The 25,101-nt window shown below is 36.6% G+C and overlaps 1 protein-coding gene across 6 annotated transcripts in view; it reads right to left on the bottom strand.

Moving 5' to 3' along the window:
- The window catches only part of Cnksr2 (connector enhancer of kinase suppressor of Ras 2), a 248,888-nt gene that overhangs the window by 58,855 nt on the left and 164,932 nt on the right, over window positions 1-25,101 (bottom strand). For 4 of the 6 annotated variants that reach the window (XM_017602144.3, XM_063280272.1, NM_001113366.1 and 1 more), the window contains 2 exons: window positions 17,327-17,416; window positions 15,651-15,865 (listed from right to left, as the gene is read on the bottom strand). In XM_017602144.3, the coding sequence (XP_017457633.1) occupies window positions 15,651-15,865; window positions 17,327-17,416 (305 nt within the window). The remainder of the gene's footprint in view (window positions 1-15,650; window positions 15,866-17,326; window positions 17,417-25,101) is intronic. The other 2 variants (XM_039100001.2, XM_008773224.4) reach the window with 1 other exon arrangement.

The following is a 25,101-nucleotide window of genomic DNA, read 5'->3' as shown; positions in this document are numbered from 1 at the left end:
AAGGAGATCAAAGGGATACAGATCGGAAAAGAAGAGGTCAAAATATCACTATTTGCAGATGACATGATAGTATATTTAAGTGATCCCAAAAGTTCCACCAGAGAACTACTAAAGCTGATGAACAACTTCAGCAAAGTGGCTGGGTATAAAATTAACTCAAATAAATCAGTTGCCTTCCTCTATACAAAAGAGAAACAAGCCGAGAAAGAAATTAGGGAAACGACACCCTTCATAATAGACCCAAATAATATAAAGTACCTCGGTGTGACTTTAACCAAGCAAGTAAAAGATCTGTACAATAAGAACTTCAAGACACTGAGGAAAGAAATTGAAGAAGACCTCAGAAGATGGAAAGATCTCCCATGCTCATGGATTGGCAGGATTAATATGGTAAAAATGGCCATTTTACCAAAAGCAATCTACAGATTCAATGCAATCCCCATCAAAATACCAATCCAATTCTTCAAAGAGTTAGACAGAACAATTTGCAAATTCATCTGGAATAACAAAAAACCCAGGATAGCTAAAGCTATCCTCAACAATAAAAGGACTTCAGGGGGAATCACTATCCCTGAACTCAAGCAGTATTACAGAGCAATAGTGATAAAAACTGCATGGTATTGGTACAGAGACAGACAGATAGACCAATGGAATAGAATTGAAGACCCAGAAATGAACCCACACACCTATGGTCACTTGATTTTTGACAAAGGAGCCAAAACCATCCAATGGAAAAAAGATAGCATTTTCAGCAAATGGTGCTGGTTCAACTGGAGGGCAACATGTAGAAGAATGCAGATCGATCCATCCTTATCACCCTGTACAAAGCTTAAGTCCAAGTGGATCAAGGACCTCCACATCAAACCAGACACACTCAAACTAATAGGAGAAAAACTAGGGAAGCATCTGGAACAGATGGGCACTGGAAAAAATTTCCTGAACAAAACACCAATGGCTTATGCTCTAAGATCAAGAATCGACAAATGGGATCTCATAAAACTGCAAAGCTTCTGTAAGGCAAAGGACACTGTGGTTAGGACAAAACGGCAACCAACAGATTGGGAAAAGATCTTTACCAATCCTATAACAGATAGAGGCCTTATTTCCAAAATATACAAAGAACTCAAGAAGTTAGACCGCAGGGAAACAAATAACCCTATTAAAAAATGGGGTTCAGAGCTAAACAAAGAATTCACAGCTGAGGAATGCCGAATGGCTGAGAAACACCTAAAGAAATGTTCAACATCTTTAGTCATAAGGGAAATGCAAATCAAAACAACCCTGAGATTTCACCTCACACCAGTGCGATTGGCTAAGATCAAAAACTCAGGTGACAGCAGATGCTGGCGAGGATGTGGAGAAAGAGGAACACTCCTCCATTGTTGGTGGGATTGCAGACTGGTAAAACCATTCTGGAAATCAGTCTGGAGGTTCCTCAGAAAATTGGACATTGAACTGCCTGAGGATCCAGCTATACCTCTCTTGGGCATATACCCAAAAGATGCCCCAACATATAAAAGAGACACGTGCTCCACTATGTTCATCGCAGCCTTATTTATAATAGCCAGAAAATGGAAAGAACCCAGATGCCCTTCAACAGAGGAATGGATACAGAAAATGTGTTACATCTACATAATGGAATATTACTCAGCTATCAAAAACAACGAGTTTATGAAATTCGTAGGCAAATGGTTGGAACTGGAAAATATCATCCTGAGTGAGCTAACCCAATCACAGAAAGACATACATGGTATGCACTCATTGATAAGTGGCTATGAGCCCAAATGCTTGAATTACCCTAGATCCCTAGAACAAACGAAACTCAAGACGGATGATCAAAATGTGAATGCTTCACTCCTTCTTTAAATGAGGAAAAAGAATACCCTTGGCAGGGAAGGGAGAGGCAAAGATTAAAACAGAGACTGAAGGAACACCCATTCAGAGTCTGCCCCACAGGTGGCCCATACATATACAGCCACCCAATTGGACAAGATGGATGAAGCAAAGAAGTGCAGGCCGACAGGAGCCGGATGTAGATCGCTCCTGAGAGACACAGCCAGAATACAGCAAATACAGAGGCGAATGCCAGCAGCAAACCACTGAACTGAGAATAGGTCCCCCGTTGAAGGAATCAGAGAAACAACTGGAAGAGCTTGAAGGGGCTCGAGACCCCAAAAGTACAACAATGTCAAGCAACCAGAGCTTCCAGGGACTAAGCCACTACCTAAAGACTATACATGGACTGACCCTGGACTCTGACCCCATAGGTAGCAATGAATATCCTAGTAAGAGCACCAGTGGAAGGGGAAGCCCTGGGTCCTGGTAAGACTGAACCCCCAGTGAACTAGTCTATGGGGGGAGGGCGGCAATGGGGGGAGGGTTGGGAGGGGAACACCCATAAGGAAGGGGAGGGGGGAGGGGGATGTTTGCCTGGAAACCGGGAAAGGGAATAACACTCGAAATGTATATAAGAAATACTCAAGTTAATAAAAAAAAAAAAAAAAAAGAGTACCAAAGTTTTCCTGTCACATGGGAGATACCCCATACAGTTTGATAGATTCTGAAATTTGCTTTTCAAAAACATTCCATATCAGGAAGGCTTGGCCAACAAATGGGATTATCATATTATAGCCTTGTCCCTTGAAGACACTAGTAACTCTAAAGTCAGACCTCATAGCTTCAATAAATCAAGCTAGTTCCTCCTAGAGCTCACAGATTCCAATGATAAGGATTAAAATAGATATGTCTCTGCTTAAAGAAAGGAAATTGAAGCCAAAGGAGACCTAACCATGCTGTCATTAAAGCCTCTGACTGCACGAACATCAGAGTGATCTTTCTTCACCTCTAACGCCTCTAAGAGCTCTTTCTTTCACAGTGGTCACTACTTAAGTGTTTCTTAGTTATAATAGCCTTTGGGGCAGGAGAGATGCCTAATCTCAAGAGTGCTTGTTATACCTATGTGGAGGGCCTGGGTTCGACTTGTATCACCAACATGATGGCTCATAACCATCAATAACTACAGTTCCAGGGAGTCTGACACTGTCTTCTGACTTCCACAGGTACCAGAAATGAAGACAGTGTCCATATGTGCATGCAGGAAAAAAAACACACACACAGTATCAATAAACTTCAAACAATCAAATCAAGCAATAATATCCCAAAGAGCTCCACAAAAGATCAAGCCAGTTATCAAATGGCAACTGCTGCCAAAGGTTCAAAGGAACCCCAAATTGCTCAAGAACAACAACAAAAAAATCAAACTTAAGGTGCATCACTTGGGGAGAAACTTATCAAGGTTTTTAAGAAACCAAGACAAAGTCCAAATACTTGTTTTCTCTGCTTCACAAATAAAGATAAAAACCAATAGACACTCCAACATAGATGGGGAAAGCCCATGAAGCCTAAACACTATACAAATAACTATAGGAAACTGAGAAATGCTGGGAGCAGGAGAAAGTCTTCTCTAGGGAAGAGCATGCCAACTGCTCGTCTAATACCTAATGGTCAGTCTTGAAGGCATATATACAAATAACATTATAGAGACTGAGCAGGTTATATTTAAGAACAGAGAGAGAGAGAGAGAGAGAGAGAGAGAGAGAGAGAGAGAGAGAGAGAGAGAGAGAGAGAGAGAGAAAGAGAGAGAGTCACACATACAAGTAACAGCGACTAATGGAAAAAATAAGCTATAAACCGAAAGAGGGCAGAGGAGTATATGGGAGGGCTTTGAGGTAGGAAGGGGAAGGGAGAAATGAAGTAATTATATTATCATCCCCAAAAACTTTTCTCAGAGAAAATAGACTCCAGTAGCTGCCAGAAACTTCTATCTTTTTCTTTTCTTCTAGGGTCAACTTGTTACAGACAGCAGACATTTCAAAATGTACATTTTTCCTGCTATAGTTGCATTATTACCAGAGGTTAGGAGTCATAAACAGTAATACTACAACAAGTCCGGCTCAGTTACAGTCCTCACCAAGCCAAATTAATAGTGAAAAGCAGGAAAGGGAGATTTATTCAAAATGACCACACTTAGAAGAAAGACAAAGAGATCCAGAAAGCCTCCCCACAGGCCTGGCTTCTACTCTCTTTTCACAGTGAACATGAAAACATAAAATCCCTTCAATTTGTTAAAGAATGTTTTACATATTCTGATTTTTAACAACTTTTGAATTTATATCACTAACCAGGATGTCTCAATGGAGATGCATAGGCTGCCTATTTCAGTTGATTTAATATGGATTGGGATAACATTGATGTCATAATGTTTACCACCCATCAAATGTGCTACTTATTCCTCTATGTACAAGTAAATGGCCATTCATTATTTTCCTTCCTACTGGCTCGGGTATAAAATCTTTGAGTCAAGTTTAACTCTTTTTGTTCTTTTCTTTTTTCCTTTTTTTTCAGCCCACAGCTAAGCCACAGAGACTGAAGAAAGGGTCATCTGGGAATTGCCCACCTGGGAATCCATCTTGTCTGTAGGCACCAATCTCAACACTGTTGCTATGGCCAAGAGGCATTTGATGAGAGGAACCTGGTATGGCTGCTCCTTGGGAGGTCTGGCCAGCAACTGACCAATACAGATGTGGATGCTTGGAGCCAACCATCAGACTGAGCTTACAGACCCCAGTGGGGGAACTGGTGGAAGGACTGGAGGAGCAGAGGGGAATTCCAACCCCGTAGGAAGGACAGCATCAGCTGGCTATACCACCCAGTGCTCCCAGAGACTAGACCACCAACCACAGTGTACCGTGAGTGACATGGCTCCAGATACACATGTAGCAGGAGGATGGCCTTGCCTTACAGCAATGGGAGGGTAGGCTTTTGGTCCTGTGGAGGTTTGATGCCCAAGCATAGGGGGATGCTGGAGTGGTGGGGTAGGTGTATGGGTAGGTGGGAGAGCACCCACATAAAGGCAAAGGGGAAGGGGGAGAGGGCAGGTGTGGGATTGGGGAATAGTGGAGGGGTAACCCGGAAGTGGAAAAGTGTAATATCACTTGAGATTTAAATAAATGGAATGATTAATAAAAAAATAAAAATTATAATAAAGAGTAAACATCACACACACATATGTGTATATATATGTATATATATGTATATATGTATATATATATGTATATATATGTATATATATATATATATATATATATAGAGAGAGAGAGAGAGAGAGAGCCTTACTACTTCTGCTATCTGTGCTTACCTTGATTACTGCAATACCTCCTTACCATTCTAGCTACTTCTGTTTCTAATCTCTCCAAAATTTTAATAGAAGAGCCAGTGTGATCCCATTAAAACATTCAACATCTTGTAATTTCTACCTATGAAAAGTCTCCAGTGGTTTCTCATTGAGAGTATATATTCATGTCCTTTCATAGTCTTGAAGGCCTTACACAGTCTGGTCCCTTATGACATTTACCATTTTCTGCTCTTCTTGTTAACTTTATTCCAGCCACAGTGGCTGATTGCAGATCAAGCTAAAGTGCAGGTCTATGTCACAGTCTTTACTCTTGCTACTACCTCAATGCTCCTTTACCCAGACACTATCATTGCTTACCCTAGTCCTTTAAGTCATCACATAGATGTTTACTTTTTTAAAACAAATGCCAGCATTCTTTACATAAAATTATTAATCTTCATGCAGTTAACACTTTTTTCTTCTTTGCATTTAACATTGAATATACTTACATTTCTTGTTTATTCCATAGACTCCCTTCCAAATATGAACTAATTCTTCTAATAAAGAAGAAAAAAATCTGTTTTATACACTGTTTTGTCCTCTCCCTACTACCATTATGGGCCTAATATAGAGAAACTGATTTACTGGCTGTCAGTGAATAACTACTGAGCAAATATTAGCAAATAGCCCATAATACAATCTTAACTAGTTAATTATTTTAATGTACACATTGTTGGGTGGTGGGTAGACAACACACCAATTCTCATGTGTTCAGTAATTTATGTGTGCAGCATATGCCTGAAATGTATGTCCTTTAGTAGACCATTCCTCTGGGGACATAAGTCTTCTTTAACATTAGTTGCACTGAGAATGTCTTCATGAATTTAACAGTTTAGATTCAAGATGTGGCTGACCAAAGTACATTAAAGCTGTGTCAAAAGATATTTATGCAAATAATTATATGATGAATTATGAATAGATGTGTTGAAATTGTAATTCTGTCCAAAAAATAGAATGTGCTAAAATAAAAAGCCATTATGAAGTACTGTTGATCCTCTTCTTAACCATGGTGATGCATGCAATAGGATTCTGTTTGGCTATAAAAGATCCCCTTTCAGAATTTGCCTGAAAAGACCATTTGTTTTTCATTTGCCCACAGATGTTCTCTTCAAACTCCATTCTCCCGTCTTTGGGATGAAGGAGTGGGGGGTGGTAATTTGGGTCATTCTTATCCTGAAAATTTCAGAAGCACTTATTTTAATTGTAGAAGAAAATGACAGTTTCTGTATTGCATTTTGAAAGCTCAGCTACTATTAAATTCTTCTCAAGTTGCAAATTACTGCACTTATGGAAAAATTTGCAATCAAAATACTCTCTTGTTGCAATATAGCAACTTTCTTTCACTGTAATTTTCCACAAGTTCTAAGATTACTTCAGTGACTAGTCAAGCCAATACCATCCTTCGTCGACATAAAAGAAGGTGCTTGGCAATTTGAAGTACTTGGGATAAATGGCAGCTACTTCTACTATTCAATTTTTCAAATAAACAAATAAACAAAATTATTCGAAGTCTTAAATATTTTAGAAAGTAAAACACTTTCTTCCTTACCAATTATTATATTTTGGCAGTAAAAGAGTATAAATATGAGTAAATGGAGTATGAGCTAAAAGCACTAAGCATTACATCAAAAACCTATAAGAAATTGCACAGAATTTAACTGGTCTGTTGCTGTGGTGATATTATCACTGATGTAACACATGAGATAAAAGAGTGGAATTAGAGGGAGTAAAAGATTTGGCACTGAATTTGCACTAGATGTTTCAGTTCAGCAGGGTAAGGTTCGTGGCTGTTCAGGAATCTAGAGATTTTACTTAATAAAGATGCAATTATCTTGACTCAAACTCTGGGCTTTGAAAACATTATCAATGAGGAGTCAGCTAAGAATAAAATGACAGTTGAGCTAAGTCTACATGCCATTTAAAGTACTTAGATTAGGCAAAGCAAATGATTCATAAGAAAAATGACCTGTTTCCTAGCTTACATAGGAAAGAATGTGACTGCATCTTATGCAATATCTTATCATACGTAAATCTTCTTTTTATGTGTTACAGTTGTAAAGCATGGAGGAGTGATTAATGCATACTAACAAGACTTATTCCCCTTGGAAAATAGAAATCATCATTCTGTGATCATAATAATTATTTACTGAGCCATTATTCTGTGTTAGGTACTGTATTGGAAACTTTCTGTAAGTTAGCAATTTTCATTCTTATCAAACCCAAACCAAACCAACAACAACCAACTGTAAAGGGGCTATGATTGACCATGTAGTAAGGAAGAGAAAATGGACACATAGAATGGGTAGACTGCTTATTTAGGATCACAAGAGGAAGGGCAGAGTCAGATTTAATTCTATGTCTGTCAACTCTGTGCTTTTAACTACCACAAACCACTGCCTTGAAAGTAAGCATTTTATTTAAAGAAGAAAACTGCGACAAATGTCAGAAAATGACACAAAGCACTCATCTTTGATTGCATTCTGACACAAGATACAAGTTCACTGTTATGTGGAAAGAAAGGGTTTTCCAAAACAGGAAGGGGGATAATTTCATGAGGTAGACATAATTTAAATCAGTAACACCTGTATCCAAAATTATGCTTTATCAATTTATTTAGAAAGTTACATTGCTCTGTGGGTCAGAAAGGATGATTTACACTTATGACAGGAAGGGTCATGTTAACATCTTAGTTTTGTAAATGAGATGGAACTTAAGGTATGAGACTGTAGGCACACTTGGTCTCAAAACTATTAGCAGTGTTAAATAAAACCTGCAGTTTCAAAACCTCATGCCAATACAAGAATGAGGAAATCATAGATCCAAACCAGAGCCTGCATCTGTACTATCTTTATGCTGGAGAAATCTCTTGGAGTTCATTCCCCATTATGCAATTTTTTTCCACTCGTGCCATTCTTTATTAATTAAAAAATTCATTGAAATTACTTGGTTCAGTGTCTTATGATGTATTTTTTGCCTACTGTAGTACTGTTTATTATGGCAGAAACCATTTGCTTTGGTCACTAATGAATCCTCAGCTTCTCACACAGTATCTGTTGAAAACATGAACCAAATAGTTACTGAGCACCTGATTGTATAGGGAACTAAGTTACAACATCTCATAATCTGTCAGTACATCTTGGTAACTTATCTTCAAAACATATTGAGAGCTCAACTCTGCTTACAATTTTTACTTTAGCGTGCAGGCTTAAGCTACTCTCATCTCTCACTTGAACTGTCCCTATCCTTATTTTCCCACTTCAAATTTTGTCCCTGGTACCTTCAATCTAATTTCAATATACCTGCTGATGTGCCAAATGTAGAATATTTATTTTTCATTAGTAATGTAATGCAGAGCTCCAGTGGAGCAATACACTTATAGAAGGAACCAGGACACTTTACTTCTAATTCTCCATATTGTATTCACCATTTCTGTTCTGTGACTACTATTACATCATCATTAAACTCTCCTAAGTTTAATTTTATATGCAAGATCAGGAATTCGAATCAGAGTCTCTCGGAATATTTCATAGACTATTAACTTTATTTGAATGCCATTTATAACCGAATGTAAATAGCAGCTAATTAGTCTCCATATAAATTTAATTACCAATGATTTAGGATTTATATACACCTGTTTCAATAGCAAATGCTAGATGGTTCTTAAAAAACTGTTCAAGCTCCACTATATATGGAAAAAAACCTAAAACCAGCCATATTAGGTGCAGTTATTTTGGGGTATCTGACTGATATGTACAATTAACATGTATTTTGTACTGAAACAGACGCAGAAAGTCTTCAAAAGGTAAAAAGCAGAACTAGGACAGCTACTGTTCTTAATACTTCTGTTTGGCAGAAACCATTGACATACAGGTATCAGAGAAATCAGGGTAGGCTTGCTAGTCTTTTGTGCCCTCCCCTAAAATTGGGGGACACAAAGTGATTTGATACCTGGGATCAAAAGACAAGGAAATAAATTAGATTTGAAAAGAAGTACTCTTGATCTATCCTGCCCAACTATTATTTAGTCTCACTTTACGATGTAATGTGGAAAAAAATCCAAAAAATATGGCATATCTCTCCATGAATGAATTGCAGATGGTGATTTTTAAAACTTAAAATTTATATATGAGGGATCCCGGCCCGCAGCAGCTCTCTGCCCCCAGACCCTGTGAGAGAGAGACCCAACCGCCTGGTCAGGTGGGCACTCCTGAGGCTGCAGAGCAGAAGAGACCACCAACACTGCTCACCCCTGCCCACATCCCTGGCCCAAGAGGAAACTGTATAAGGCCTCTGGGCTCCCGTGGGGGAGGGCCCAGGAGCGGCAGGACCCCTGTGCCTGAGACACCACCAGAACCAGAAGGAAACAGACCGGATAAACAGTTCTCTGCACCCAAATCCCGTGGGAGGGAGAGTTGAACCTTCAGAGAGGCAGACAAGCCTGGGAAACCAGAAGAGACTGCTCTCTGCACACACATCTCGGACGCCAGAGGAAAAAGCCAAAGAAAATTGAATAATAATAGTAAAAAAAAATAAAAAATAAAAATAAAAATAAAAAATAAAAAAAATAGTAAAAAAAAACACCTTAAAATGTATATAAAAAAAGTTTATATATGAGTTTGATCCTTTGTTTTTGTTAAAAACATATTTCTATTAAAAAAGAATCTCCAGATCAAGAAAACTAATTTTGTAAGAGGTTTTCTTGATCTGTAGCTTCTTTCTTAAAACATGGGACATTCATCAGGGTAAGACCCAATCCTGGACTGTGAAGCAAACCTTAATTTTAAAAGGAAAGAAATAATACAAAGTTTACACTGCTGATCTTACAAAAAACACGAGAAATCCATAACAAAACGGAAATAGGCAAATATCCAATTACTTGGAAATTAAACAGCATACTTCTGAATAAACCTTAGATAAGACAGGGAGTCTCAGGAAAATTAAACTGAATGAATAAGTTGTCTTTTTTTTTCAACTGGATAATTTTGGCTTCTTTCTTAGATCAGGTGACCAGAGGTACGGGGGTTTAATTCTGGGTCTTCAGGTCTATTACATTGCTTTTCCTGTCTGTTTCAGTATCAACTCCATGTACTTTTATTTTTTTAATTACAATTGCTCTATAGTACAGCTCAAGGTCAGGGATAGTAATTCCCACAGAAGTTCTCTTATGGTTTGGGGAATTTTTGTTTGTTTGTTTGTTTGTTTTTGTTCTTTTTTAATAACTCCAGATGGAGTTGAGAATGGCTCTAACTCTGTGAAGAACTGGATTGGAATTTTGATGGGGATTGTATTGAATCTGTAGATCACTTTTGGTAAAATGGCCATTTTTACTATATTAATCCTGCCAATCCATGAGCATGGGAGGTCTTCCCATCTTCTGAGATCTTCTTCAATTTCTTTCTTCAGAGACTTGAAGTTCTTGTCATACAGATCTTTCATATGCTTGGTTAGAGTCACCCCAAGGTATTTTAAATTATTTGTGACTATTGTGAAGGGTGTTGGCTTTATTTATGTAAAGACAGAGATTTTAGACCCAACTGTGATACGTTTTATTTCTATGTAAAAAGATCAGTCTGTATACCTTTTAGTTCTGCAAACAGAAATAGTATTAACAGTATGTACACCATAGGGTCTTTTCAAAGATTTAACCATAATCTATACATTTCTGGCATGGAATCTACATAACTAATCAGGAAATGCTAGCTAATATTTAGTTATAGAAGTGATATTATATTTATCAGCTTCTTTACATTCTATAACACTTAGACTAGAGATTGCATTTACAGATAGTGGACACTACTAGAATTGTTAACTTTCTGCTAAAGTTAGGCTAAAGTTTTGAAGAATTGTTAAAATGCTTATGAGGAGTTGAAACACTGACGTTCAAATTTCAGTTCCTGGGACACCAACCCATTGACAGAAACCTTGACCTATAATTTGTCCTGTCTGCAAGATATGTTAGAACAATGGTGGTCTAGAACTTATGGGCATGGCCAACCAACAATAGTCCAATTTGAGGCACACCCACAAGAGGGAACCCATGCCTGACACGGTCTAGATGGTGGGGAACCAAGGGCAGGATAGCCCAACATCAGATAGATCCAAATACAACTGGGAAAAAAGAACAAATAGAGTCAACAAACTAATTTCTAATGATATTCTGCTACACTCATCAATGCCCAGCCCAATTGTCATTAGAGGAGCTTCATCCGGCAACTGAAAGGAGCAGCCAAATGTTAGGGATGAACTATTACTACTTACAAAGCCATTTGTGTAGTGTCTTTTTCAGGTTAATTGCTTGTTAAAATGAAATAAGTATTTCTAACACCTATACACTGACCTTTTAGCTTTACAAAATATTTCCTCACAAATTTATCAGAATGGATAAATCAACTTATTAGGAAAAATATAATAACTGTTTATACTTACATCTTAAAAGTTAAGATAAATTATAGAAATGTTGGGATGTTAGGAAAGGAGTTAACAGATTTTTTTTAACACCTACTCAAAATCTGTTTAAAAAACTATTTAAAATTCCATCAAGAAAGTATACCAGCATGGTGCATGGATACATAATCAGATTTTACCCAGTCTGGTATATAGATTTCAATTAATTAATTAATCAGTTAATTAATTACAGGTATAATGAAGAAGCATGTTGTTATCTGCATATTATACTAAGCAAAAGTTTATAATCTGATTTCTTCCTTAAAAGGTACTCTAGCAGGTTCTTGATCTACCTGACTCAATAATGCCTTTCTGATAGGTAATAACAATTATTTCTCCCCTACGTTTGAAAGGTAAGATTCGGGGCAATCAAACTATTCTTTATCCTCATAAAAGCTTCTTAATACATTTAGATTTCATACATACATACATACATACATACATACATACATACATACATACATACATACATACATACATCACTGCCTATCTTTCTCTGTGTGCTCTCTAAGGTCAGCTAACAACTTCTGCATTTTCAGACATAGAATTAACCCAATTTACTTACAAGTAAATATAATGTTATGAATGAGAAAAAAATGTTTAGCTGATGAGGTGGGCATAGTGGGATCTCTGTAATGAGATAACCAAGCAGAGAAGAAGCCAAGGACTGGATGGAACTGAACTTCTGCACTCTAGTATATAAGGTATGGTGTGAGAAAGTTCATCTTGGGGAAAAGATCTCTTTCCAAGTCGAAAATACTAAGAAAGGCACTAACATTGGTGTTTACAGTCACTTACTTATTGGTGGAGTTATTCACTACAACTTACAAGGAATTATATTACTATAAAATTCTGATGTAACCCTGCTATCAAATTAACTCATTTTCTCTAAATCAGAAGGCAAACATCTTTAGACCCCATAGAATTAGCACTATAGCAGAGATAGTGTTTCCCCTTATGTCCTACTGTATCAAAAATACCCATGTTTTACAAGAATCAGGAAGATGATCATTTTATCACGAAAGTGGTTAAGTTACATATTGATACTGACCCCATATTTTGAACAAACTATAATATAAAAAAATTTTCTTTCATTTTAAAATGAGCCTCTAGAAATGAAGTTAGTCAACTAGACTTCTGATCTTCCTCAACAAAGAAATGTTCTTTGGAATAGTGGCAACAATTTTAAACCTAGGAATAATACACAAATTCTTAGCATTTTTACTTGTTTTTTATTGCCTGCCCTTCGTCAATACTTCAAAAATTCCCACATTCATTCTCTATTTTTCCTATTATACACAAGTCTTTACATGTACAACATAATGAAACACTGTGTTTATAAGTATGTGTTTGATCGATCGCCACTCTTCTAATGCTAAATCCAAACTTCCTGCCAGCTAATCTACCCGGAATCAAAGTGGCCTCTTATTCTCCCTCCAGCTTCATCTCTAACTACCAATTCTGCTCTTGAATAGGCTGTCTGTCATCTTGAGAACTTTATATAGGCTGTTATTTATAATTGGAAGCAGACTGTATAGGAAGTTAATTGATTAGATGGCTTTTCTGAATGGTGATGATAAAAAAGTGGACCCATTCACAGGTATCCAAGAAGACTGTTTTTAGCTTTCTTTCAGACGTTGCTGGGAAGAATCATGATTTATCAGCTACTTAATGGGTTCTGATGGGACATTCTACACTCTTGTAGAGGAAGAGACATGGGAATATGGACCCGGGGAGAAATAAGATAGGCACTGAAGCTAATGAAATTCTAATCGACATAGTGAAAAACATTTTTCTAATCTAGTTTTATGAGAATAGAAATGACAATTTAAGATATTGACTCTGAGAAACAGTTCAAGTATAAAGTTCTTTTTTACATCTTGTTTAATTAGATGGTATACCTTTTAACAATATGGTAGATTTGATACTTTGAGCATTAAGTTCCATTCCTCCACATACTAACTAAAGATCTTGTAATCTTTTTCCTGTATATGCACATCCATGTGTGTGCACTTGAGTGTGAGCATGTGCATGTACATGTGAGTATATCTGTGGAAGCCAGAGGTTCACTTTGGTGTCTTATCATTCTCCAACTTATTTTTAGAGGCAAGATTACTCACTGAAATATCAATTTATTAGGCTAGACTAGCTGTCCAGCAAGCGCAAGAGGTCTTCCTGTCCCCATGCCTCCTCTTGTGCTGGCCGTATAGGTGTATATCACCATGCTTGACTTTTAATGCGGTTTCTAGGGATCTGAACTCTGGTCCCATGGTTGTACAGTTACTTCAGTAACTGCGCCACCTCTCTAGCATCATAAAGTCTGTTTTTAATGTTCTTAAGTGGAAGCTACATTAAAAACAAATACTATTTAGCCAATGTAGTATAAAACATGTTGATAATTCAAGGGAATATGATTTTCAGCTTCCGCATGGCTAGTGTTCTGGTTTTTCACAATCCATCTGGCATGGACTTAATGGCCCTGCCTTTGACCTCTCAAGTAATATGCTTTCATTAGAAAGCTACTGCATGCCATTGCGATCATACATTTTCAGCTCAAAATTCATCAGTAAACTCTTGATTGCTGTAGGAGTTTCACAACTGTTGTGATGATTAGGATTTACTTTTTCATGAAAGTATCACTATTCATTTTGTCACTCTTGGCTTAGCCACTACCCATGATGAAGGTTTTTCTTATTTTCCCTGAAAGTGCAAGGCTACTTTTTGCACCCTCCCATATATAACTTTAATTAAATTGGAAATCTCAGTATATTTCCTCTATACAATGCTACCTATGCTTTTGCGTATGAATTTGTGTGTGTGTGTGTGTGTGTGTGTGTGTGTGTGTGTGTGTATGCACATGAGCATGTGCGTGTACAAGTAAAAACCAAAGGTTGAATTTGGATAATTTCTTCTACCATTCTCCATCTACCTTAATTTAAAACATTCATTTACTCATTTAATGTGCATGGTGTTTGGTGGGCACGTATATTTATGTGCCATGTATGTGCCTGCAGAGGCAAAAAGAGAGTGTTGAAAGCCCAGGAACTGGAACTGCAGAAGGTCGTCAGCCTCCATGTGGGTACTAGGAAATTATACCTCATTCCCTGGAAGAGCAGTCAGTGCTTTTGGACCCAGAAATATCTTTTTATCTCCTTCACCTTACTTTTGTGAGAAGGTCACTCAGTAAATATGGAAGAACTAATTCAGTTGAGTTAGCTAATCAGTAAGTTCTGAGTATTCCCATGTCTTCTTCCCCAGCACTAGGAATATAGGCAGGCAGTCTATGCCGAATCTTTTCTTATATGCTGGGAATGTAGCCTTGATCCTCACACGTGTGCAGAAAACATGCTTCCAACTGGATTGTGTCCCTAGTCCTAATGCAATGCTGTTCTTTGTTTGCTCAGTTTTACTAGCACATAGTGGATGCTCCTTTTTTTTAAATTTTTTTTAAGTTTATTCATTTATTATATATAAGCACACTGTAGCTGTCTTCAGACACACCAGAAGAGGGCATTAGATTCCATTACAGATGGCTGTGAACCACCATGTGGTTGCTGGGAATTGAACTCAGGACCTCTGGAAGAGCAGTCAGTGCTCTTAACCACTGAGCCATCTCTCCAGCCCCCTGGATGCTCCTTTTAAGGAAGAGTCATGAAATACTAAACATTCTATTTCTAATGTTGATTTCTAAAGCTTTCCAAGCGCTGTATTAACATACAAATGAGTAATTACCTAATTAATGTTCTCTGTCAATATTGTGTTTATTAGTTCTTTTAATAAAATAGAGGCTCCTATGAAATATGAATATTTTGATCATATGAGCTCTAAAACAAATTAATCTTTAATCAATAATTTTATTTCAGTTTCTAATTTCTAGTGCTAGAATCTTTTATAAAAAAATCTATTTTACAAACGAAAGTAATTTGCCTTCCGAGAAAATAAATTACTTTAAAGACTTTTTGAGTTTACTTACATGGTACAGTGTGGTTTCTGGCACTGGTGTGCCCATGATGTCTTGTCTCAATGCATCCATTTGCAAACTAGGCAGCAAGGAGTAGTGAGTTGGGCTAGTACTCTTATCACCCTTCTTTTTTGACTTCTTCCCTGTGTCCTTTTTGCTGTTTCTCTGAAACATGTATTCTTCTTGAGCAATTTTTTCATTGCTCATGTATCGAAGTAGAGAGTTTTCTACATAAAAAGAGAAATATATTGATATAAGTATGCAAATACTTGAAATGTACCATTCTTTTCCACATTGTGCTCTAAGATTTCATTTTGGTACCTTTTAACTTACAAAATATGTAGTAACAATACAGTAGAACTTAATTACTTGGAACAAGACAATAAGGCAGATTTTTTTATTATTTCTTCCAGTTTTCACTCTGAAGATTTAACATCAAAATCACCTGTAGAGCTTAAATTTGAGTGGATGGACCTTACAGTTTATAGCAAGTGTCTCAGGAATATTCTCATAAACCTTGATTGCAAAGAATAGCCTCTAACATTTTAGATAACATTCTTGGAGAAGTTGAAGCCCACACTACGAACTTAGTTCATAGACTCTTTCCTTAAATTAGTAGTCAGCTCTTAGTAGTTAATATACAAAATGTCCCCAGGATGTCACTATTGTAAGAAGTCCTAAAGTATAACTTAGAGATGGCATGTAATAAACCTGATTTTTCTTCATTTATTTAATAAAACTATAATGAGATTAGATACTAAACTTGGAAATGGAATTAATATATACATGTAAAGGAAAATGAATATATTCTTGAACTTCCCAACATTTTGGAAATGATCACTCCAAAAAACACATGCTAAGGAGACTAATGAAGCAGACATTTACGCTTTCTTGCCTATGTGATCTGTGGATGCTTTACATTTTACTGGATAGAAATGATAAGTAAACGGGTCAACCATACCGTAAAGGAAGTTTAGTATATAGGAACAATTTTGGGTTTGTTATCCATCTACAATTTATGGCACTCTCCTGAAAGTAGAAGTAGCAGCACCAAGAGCTGGGCTCACCATAGCCATACATTGTTAAAGCCATGAAGGTTTCACTTACTTTGGGTAGAGACTTCAAAAGTAGCCCAGTCCCATTTAAGAGAATAAATAACCCTGAACAGCAAACAGAACAGAGAAAGTACAAAGCACCCTTCCCCTCCATTTCTACGTGGTTGTTGTTAAGAGTCACTGGTCCAGTTTTCATTAGACATTTGTTTTACACTTATGTGCTTCACTGCTTATTATGAGATTTCATCATATGAGGTTTCATGAAGGAATAAGCTTCATTGCTGATTAATTGGGATTGATAACAAAACTGTTTTTATTTACTGAACTGAAATGAATCCTTTTATGCAGTTTCACACTTCTGACCTTATTTTCAAAATATTAACTCTCAATTTACAAACATATATTCATCTTTCTCTGTGTAACTATCGGCCCAGAGTTTCTTTGAAGGCATTCATATAAGATACCTATTACTAATGGGTCAAGAGTCAACTGTTGAACTGATTTCATTTATTTGTACTGTTACTTCATGATGGAGTAAGTTTCTGCTGAAGCCATAATAAGCTATTTGAAGAACATTTATATTTGCTTATTGTTCAAATAACCCATCCTACACTGAAATTCTAGAACACTTACCTCTTCTACTATCTCTCTTCATCTTATTTGGATCTTCATAGTCCCCCACCCAATTATATTCGACTGGCATAGATATAGGTCGTAGCTTGCCTAAACATAGAGAACAAAGTTTTCACATCACATTGTTTTTCTTCCCCAGGTAGGCTTATACTTAAACTGGTTTTCAGCTATAGTATGCAAAACACACTCTCATATGCAACGTTATGGTTGGCATGTGTGGATGAAGAAAATGTGTGTTTTGAGCCAGAAGGTGAAACTGCCTCAGAGAACTATCCAGATAGTACTAGTTTAAGGTACTTATTATAGATAATAAAGAATAGCCCATGTTTGCTCTCATTAGAGTCCAGGATATAAAGGCATATAATATTTTACAAAAAAATCAGGTTTCAATTTCATTTATTAACTGAATTCAGTCTTAGTCCCTAAGGCCTATGAATCTATCTCTTGCTAGTCCCTTCTAAAGTGACAGGCCCTTACATTTAACCTTATTATCAGGACATTAACCTACTGTTTCATGCTATACTATCAGAATCGAACTTAAGGTTTTCTAATTGGTCCCATCATGCATTTGAATACTACCATGCTGCAGCAATATGGCGATTTGGATTCATTGCCTTAAATCTAGTTGTGCATAGTTTTTGATATAATAAGCATGTCTGGTTTATAGAATCAAGTATTCTCTTCTTTGTCCAATATCCTTCTGACTATTTATTCTCACTGAACATCACTTTGATTTAGCAAGCAGTAGCCACAGCAAAGACTTCAAGTATAACACTCTGGTAGAGAAGTAACCAATTATTTTGTTCAACTTAAATTTCCTGAAGCACATAATAGCCAATGAAAACCATAATCCAAAAATTTAAAAAATATATGACATCTGTCAAGAGCTAGTATTTCAATAAATTCTGAATTAATGAAAACTGGAAATCTGCAAGCCCTAGATCCAAAGAATGGAATGATAAGCACCACAATAGATACTGTCTGTAGACCAGAGAACTTCCTAGAGTTTGATTACTATTGGATCATTATATCCGTATGGTTATGAGAATGAATGCTTTTAGTACAAAGAAACTGTTAAGTAATGTGCCTAAGGAAACACAGCTGGTCAATGCCTAATATCAGGATTCAAATGAAGGCATTTCAATACAAGTTGCAAACATTTTTTCATTATATTTTTATACATGCAGATAATATACTTGAATCATATTTCCTGCATCCCTAGAAGTCACCCTTTTTCTTTTATGTCTTCTTTAATGTGTTGGTCAAAATATTACAAAGTTTCGTGGGAGATTTTAATTCTATTTTAGGAAAGTATACCAAACTTGTAACTTCTAATTATCTGCACAGATGTATTTTATTTTGTATAATTTACCAGACTGTTTTAAAGTCTAAGAATAAATTAGGTATGATAAAATTATTAATGATGTGATATTATTTAATGTCTTTCTAAGGTGTGCAACTACCTTTATAAATGACCATTTATAATTTTAACATTCTTATGTAATTTATCTCTCCTCTTTTTTTCTTCTTTCACAGAAGGAATGAATGAGATGATGCAATTTAATATATTCTGCCCACCAAGGTTGGGGTAAGCATGTGAGGAAAAGTCTGAAAAATTCCCATTTTATTTCTTTATGAATCAGTCCCCCAAACTTCTGATTTTATAAGTGTTATATTTTCAAAATACCCACAAATAATTCTTTTAGAGTTTAGTTTTAAATATAAATTCCACTTTAGCATGCACACCAAAATTAAAGCAGCTAACACCACCTTTGCATATCACCAAGAAAATCTTTTGAGAAGTAAAAGTCTAATAAATAAGACATTCATATACTATCAAATGAACAATCATTTGATAATTAAAAACTTGTTTAAGTGGTTTTAAAGGCACTGGAATCCAGTATCTGCACAAGACAAACAGAAACATATTTCACAGATTGCATGGAAATACATGACTATTCATTGCATTTTGGAATTATCTATGATTTGAACAGAATTAAGTCACCGATACAGGAACAACATTATATATGACATTTTATGCTGATTTTTCTGGAGTCATCATTTAACTGTCCATTGTTACCACAGAGTTGAATGAAAATTACTGTGACTTAGAAACATGCTCATAAAAAATTTTTAATTTTTTCTTTTGGAGAAAATCAGATATGTTGGCTGGGTTTTGTAAACTTGACACAAACCTAGACACATTTGAGAAGAAAAAAATCTTTTTGCTTGTTTGGTTTTTATTTTTCAAGACAGGGATTCTCTGTGTAGCCCTGGCTATCCTATATTTATAGACCAGGCTGGCCTAGAACGCACATAGATTAACATCTGTCTGCCTCTGCCTATGGAGTACACTAAAGGCATGTGCCATCACGCCTGGTGAAATGAGAGAGAAATCTTATTTTTCTTTTCTTAAAAAAATATCAAAACTCTATTGGAGTTTAGCTACATTTTAACTAGTGTTTTACTAGTGTTTACTCCAGCTGACAAACAATACTTCAGCTGGAACGATGAATGCCTAAGATTTCTAGACAGTCAATTTGAATGCTTATTCTTAAAAAAAATAAAAATGAATATTACATAAAGGTGAGGACAGAGCTAACCATTCACAGAAACTTGGAGCAAGCGTGGATCTCTCACACAAAACTGACAGGAGGTGAGAAGGGTCAGATTGATATGCAGATCAACACAGGAAATACCCCCCCCCCAAGAATTCAGTTCAAGGTAGGTTACTGGTTCAAAATATGGAAAGTTCTTCCTTAAGAATTCACACTTCTCTGGAGGTTCCTCAGAAAATTGGACATTGAAATATCTGAGGACCCAGCTATACCTCTCTTGGGCATATACCCAAAAGATGCCCCAACATATAAAAAAGACACGTGCTCCACTATGTTCATAGCAGCCTTATTTATAATAGCCAGAAGCTGGAAAGAACCCAGATGCCCTTCAACAGAGGAATGGATACAGAAAATGTGGTACATCTACACAATGGAATATTACTCAGCTATCAAAAATAATGACTTTATGAAATTCATAGGCAAATGGATGGAACTGGAAAATATCATCCTAAGTAAGGTAACCCAATCACAGAAAAGCACACATGGTATGCACTCATTGATAAGTGGCTATTAGCCCAAATGCTTGAATTACCCTAGATGCACAGAACACATGAAACTCAAGAAGGATAACCAAAATACAAGTGCTTCACTCCTTCTTTAAAAGGGGAACAAGAATACCCTTGGGAGGGAATAGGGAGGCAAAGTTTAGAACAGAGGCAGAAGGAACACCCATTCAGAGCCTGCCCCACATGTGGCCCATACTTATACAGCCACCAAACTAGATAACATGGATGAAGCAAAGAAGTGGAGGCCGACAGGAACCGGATGTAGATCTCTCCTGAGAGACACAGCCAGAATACAGCAAATACAGAGGCGAATGCCAGCAGCAAACCACTGAACTGAGAACCGGACCCCCGTTGAAGGAATCAGAGACAGGACTGGAAGAGCTTGAAGGAGCTCGAGACCCCATATGAACAACAATACCAACCAACCAGAACTTCCAGGGACTAAGCCACTACCTAAAGACTATACATGGACTGACCCTGGACTCTGACCTCATAGGTAGCAATGAATATTCTAGTAAGAGCACCAGTGGAAGGGGAAGCCCTGGGTCCTGCTAAGACTGAACCCCCAGTGAACGTGATTGTTGGGGGAAGGGCGGTAATGGGGGGAGGATGGGGAGGGGGAGGAATTAGGGGGATGTTGGCCTGGAAACCGGGAAAGGGAACAACACTCGAAATGTAAATAAGAAATACTGAAGTTAAAAAAAAAAAGAATTCACACTTCAAACTTCCTTGCTCTCTCCCATCCTAAAGAGAGAAATCTTATTTGAGAAAATGTTTCAAAAGATTTGCCTGTAGGCAGGCCTATTGTTTTTGTTTGTTTGTTTGTCTTTTGTTTTGTTTTGTTTTTTGATGTGAAAAAGTTTAGCCCACTGCCATGTCTGGGCAGGTAGTCCTCTGATGTGTAAGGAAGCATGCTGTATAAGTCAATGAGCAGCTTTCTTTAGTGTCCTGTTCTTCGACCCATTCGAGGATACTGCCTTGAGAGCCAGTTCTGACTTCTGTTAAAGATAGACTGTGATGGGGACAAGAAAACTGATTTATTTCCTACCCAAGTTCCTTTTGGTCATAGTGTTTAATCAGAGTAAAAGAAATCAGGATTGTACTATTAGAAAACATAAATCTAGCATTGAAATTTTTTTTACAAAGTTAAAAATTCGGTAGATCATTGGATTCGATAAAAGTAATAATTCTGCTTGTCAATACCATGACTACGACTACGACTACGACTACGACTACGACTACTACCACCACCACCACCACCACCTCTTCTTCCCCTTCTCTCTCTCTCTTTTTCTTTCTTTCCTTCTTTCTCTTCCTTTCTTCCTTTCTTCCTTTCCTCCTTTCTTTCTTTCTTTCTTTCTTTCTTTCTTTCTTTCTTTCTTTCTTTCTTTCTTTCTCCCTTCACCTTCTCTCTCTTTCCTTCCTTCCTTCCTTCCTTCCTTCCTTCCTTCCTTCCTTCCTTCCTTCCTTCCTTCCTTCCTTCTTTCCTTCCTTCCTTCCTTCCGAGCTAGGGTTTCACAGTGGAACCGGGCTGTTATGGAACTCTTGGTAGAAGAGGCTGGCCTTGAACTCAGAGATCCACCTGCTTACCGCCAACTGCTGGGATTAAAGGCATGTGCCATCACTGCCCCACTTCAATGTTATTTTTAAATGTTGCACTGTGCTAAAATAGTGAAGCGTATTTGGTTTTGTGAGATAGTAAAGTTCAAGTGGTAAAAGAACTTTATAGTTTGCTATCATCGTGTTGATGAACGTATTGTAAGCATTCTAGTGTACTTAAATATATACTGTAATTTATTACATATGTTTTAAGCTCACGGCTTAAGAATTCAATAGAAGTGTTGGTTCAAAATTAAACACATTTGATCCACCATTATATAAATGTTTACAAATCTATTAAAATACTGTAGAAATGTACTGACTTTAGATAGTGATGCATTAATTCTTTTAGGTTTTAGTTAGTAATATTTCAAGAGAAAAACTGACAGCCAAAACTGCAGTCAAGAAAAATAAGAACTATAGCTCTTTTAAATTTTTTGTTCTCTATTTCTCCTTAGAGTAAAATTTTGTTTCTGAAAGGTTAAGGCATCTGTTACCTCTAAGGTTCACTTTAAAATGTTATCTAGGAGCCTTGTAATACTTCTGTGCTAATGCCTTATAATCTAACCACTGTTTTGTTATTTGAGTATTTATATTTGTTGCACATCTGGACTTTTCTGACTGGAATCATTATAGTAGCTGGGTCGCATTTTTTTACTGAATTATAATAAATGTTAAGAATTACTTTTGGGGTTGGATTGCATATTATTTCAAAATTAATGGCAAGTAGCCTTTAAAAATTATGAATTGCATTTAACTACAAAATCCCACAAAGGAGACATAATTTTGTAATATTTAAATTACAGATATCTATTTAGTACTTTTAAATGATGTATCTAAATTATTTACTGTTTTGATATAAATTTAAAGAGGTAAGTGCTTCTTTAACAGTAGCACACATAATTGCTTATGAATGCCTTTGGTAGGTGATATTAGAAATACTCGTATCCCATTTGACAGAATTGTTTGCTCAGTCTGTTGTGTTTCCTGATACCATTGGTGCAGATCCAACACTTTATTTCACTCTATTGCTGCTGTTATTCTACATGAACGGTTCTCTAGCTTCTGCCAGGAATCCGATCTTACATATCTTTTTTATGACTATCCTTGGCAGTTCAGAGGTAGCATTCATAATTTTTTTGTTAAGTGCTAGATTGGAAAGATGCCAGATATTAAGGAAATCAGGAATTATCAGGTTGTTTGTTTCATCTTACTCCCTCTGACCTTCAAAGCATACAAGAGGATACCTTAAAGAATCATTTTTCACACTATAAACTACCAAGCCATAACCCTGCTCTCTTGTTCCACGTTATAAATGTTACCATCAGAAAGCTATTTTAGATGATCAACCTACAATTCTCCATGTCCTCTCTTGAATGGTTCCTTTCCTTGCTACTCCACCAAAACATCTACTACCAAGATCACTGGGGCTTCCATATTACTAATTTGAACTCCATTCAGAGCTCTTGATTTTTCTGATGTGTCTGTAGCATTGGCACTGGATTTTATTCTTTTCATAAGATGCATTCCACCCTCTCATCCGGGATTCTGTCCCTCTCTGGCTTTACTCTCTTATCTCACTAAATTCACATGTACCATTCAGCGCTATGGAAAACCACCTATTTCTTCCATGACATATTTCTTGTTCATTTCTTCTCTAAGTTCTTTGTGAAATACCAACATGTTCCAATGTATTTTGATTTAGTTGTATGACTTTTCTTCCTTTTAGGGAAATTAAATATAAATATCATGACAAATCTACTTGTCTGATGTGGTGTATTTTCCTTAACCGTGTTATCCCCATACACTGAATAGTGCCTTAAATGTACCAAAAGTTTTGTACTTTTAAAACAGCTTGTTAAAAACCAAAACTAAACAAAGGAAAACAACTAGGGCTTTCTCCATGCACTGCACCACCAAAGCTCCAAATGACACCTTAGTTTATATTTTCATAGTTTTATTCCCTTTCCTGTCTTTTCCATCCATCCAAGTTAGTATATTACACTGACCCACCCACTTCATTTGAAACAATTTAAATAATTTTATTTTTGTATCTTTGTAGTCTGCCATGTGCATATGTGTGGGTACCCATGGAGGTGGGAAGACAGCATTGAATCTCCAGGAATTTGAGAAACAGGTGTCAGTGAGCATTCTATATTGGTGCTGGAAACAGAACTCAGGTCCTCTGGAAGAGCACAAAGTGCTCCTAAAAAAAGTGCTCCTAATGGCTTCATTATGAAAAAAAAAAGGAGCCAAATTTAGCTGTGGAAAACTGCTTGGTAGTCAAGTCAGAACTACAAGTCCTATTTCCTGATATATCTTTTAACAAGTTTCCATGGGTAGCAATCTGTTAAAACACTAGTGAGCTGTTTCCTTGCCAGTTTTATCATTCCCTGTTCCCGCCCTCCATGCCAAACTCATTAAGTTTCAGCATAATAAATAGCACCTGTGTAGCAATAGTCCTTTCATAGCTGGCAAAGGTTAAGAAAATGGCAGGCAAAGTCTTCAAAAGTCAGACGTACTACTTAACGCACACAGAAGGTTTTCTCTAGAGGCTGAAAGTTACACATGTATGCATCTGTTCTAAATATTTCAGCCAATATTTTGATGAAAATGAGTATAGTAAGGAATGCTTAAGCTATAAGTTTGCTATATAAACCCATCAAACTCCTCGCATACCAGACAGAAAAATTACTTTCAGATGGTTGACTGCATCTCTAGGAAAACATCCTGGGGTTATTTAAGGTAGAGAGGCACACATTCAAAGAGGAAGTAAAACTGAATCAAATGTAAAGTCAGTAAAATGTTTGAAGGAGAATGAATGTATATCTGGATCTAATAAAATAACCAAGAGTGAGCACTTTAATCATTAGCATTGCAGTTAAAGATTTTGTTTTTAGTGAAAAGACGTTTAGAAAATCTGGCTTGTTAGTATTTCAATGGGCTGATTGTTTTTAAAGAATAGTTTATAATAATACATATAAACAACAAAAAGCTAATGTAAGCTGGATTTGTTACTAGATTTATACTTTATTATGGTTTCCCTATTGAG

The sequence above is a fragment of the Rattus norvegicus genome, chromosome X (assembly GCF_036323735.1).
Source record: "Rattus norvegicus strain BN/NHsdMcwi chromosome X, GRCr8, whole genome shotgun sequence".
Taxonomy (NCBI): domain Eukaryota; kingdom Metazoa; phylum Chordata; class Mammalia; order Rodentia; family Muridae; genus Rattus; species Rattus norvegicus.
The sequence above is the reverse complement of the archived record's forward strand: the minus strand, read 5'-3'. Positions and strand labels throughout refer to the sequence as shown.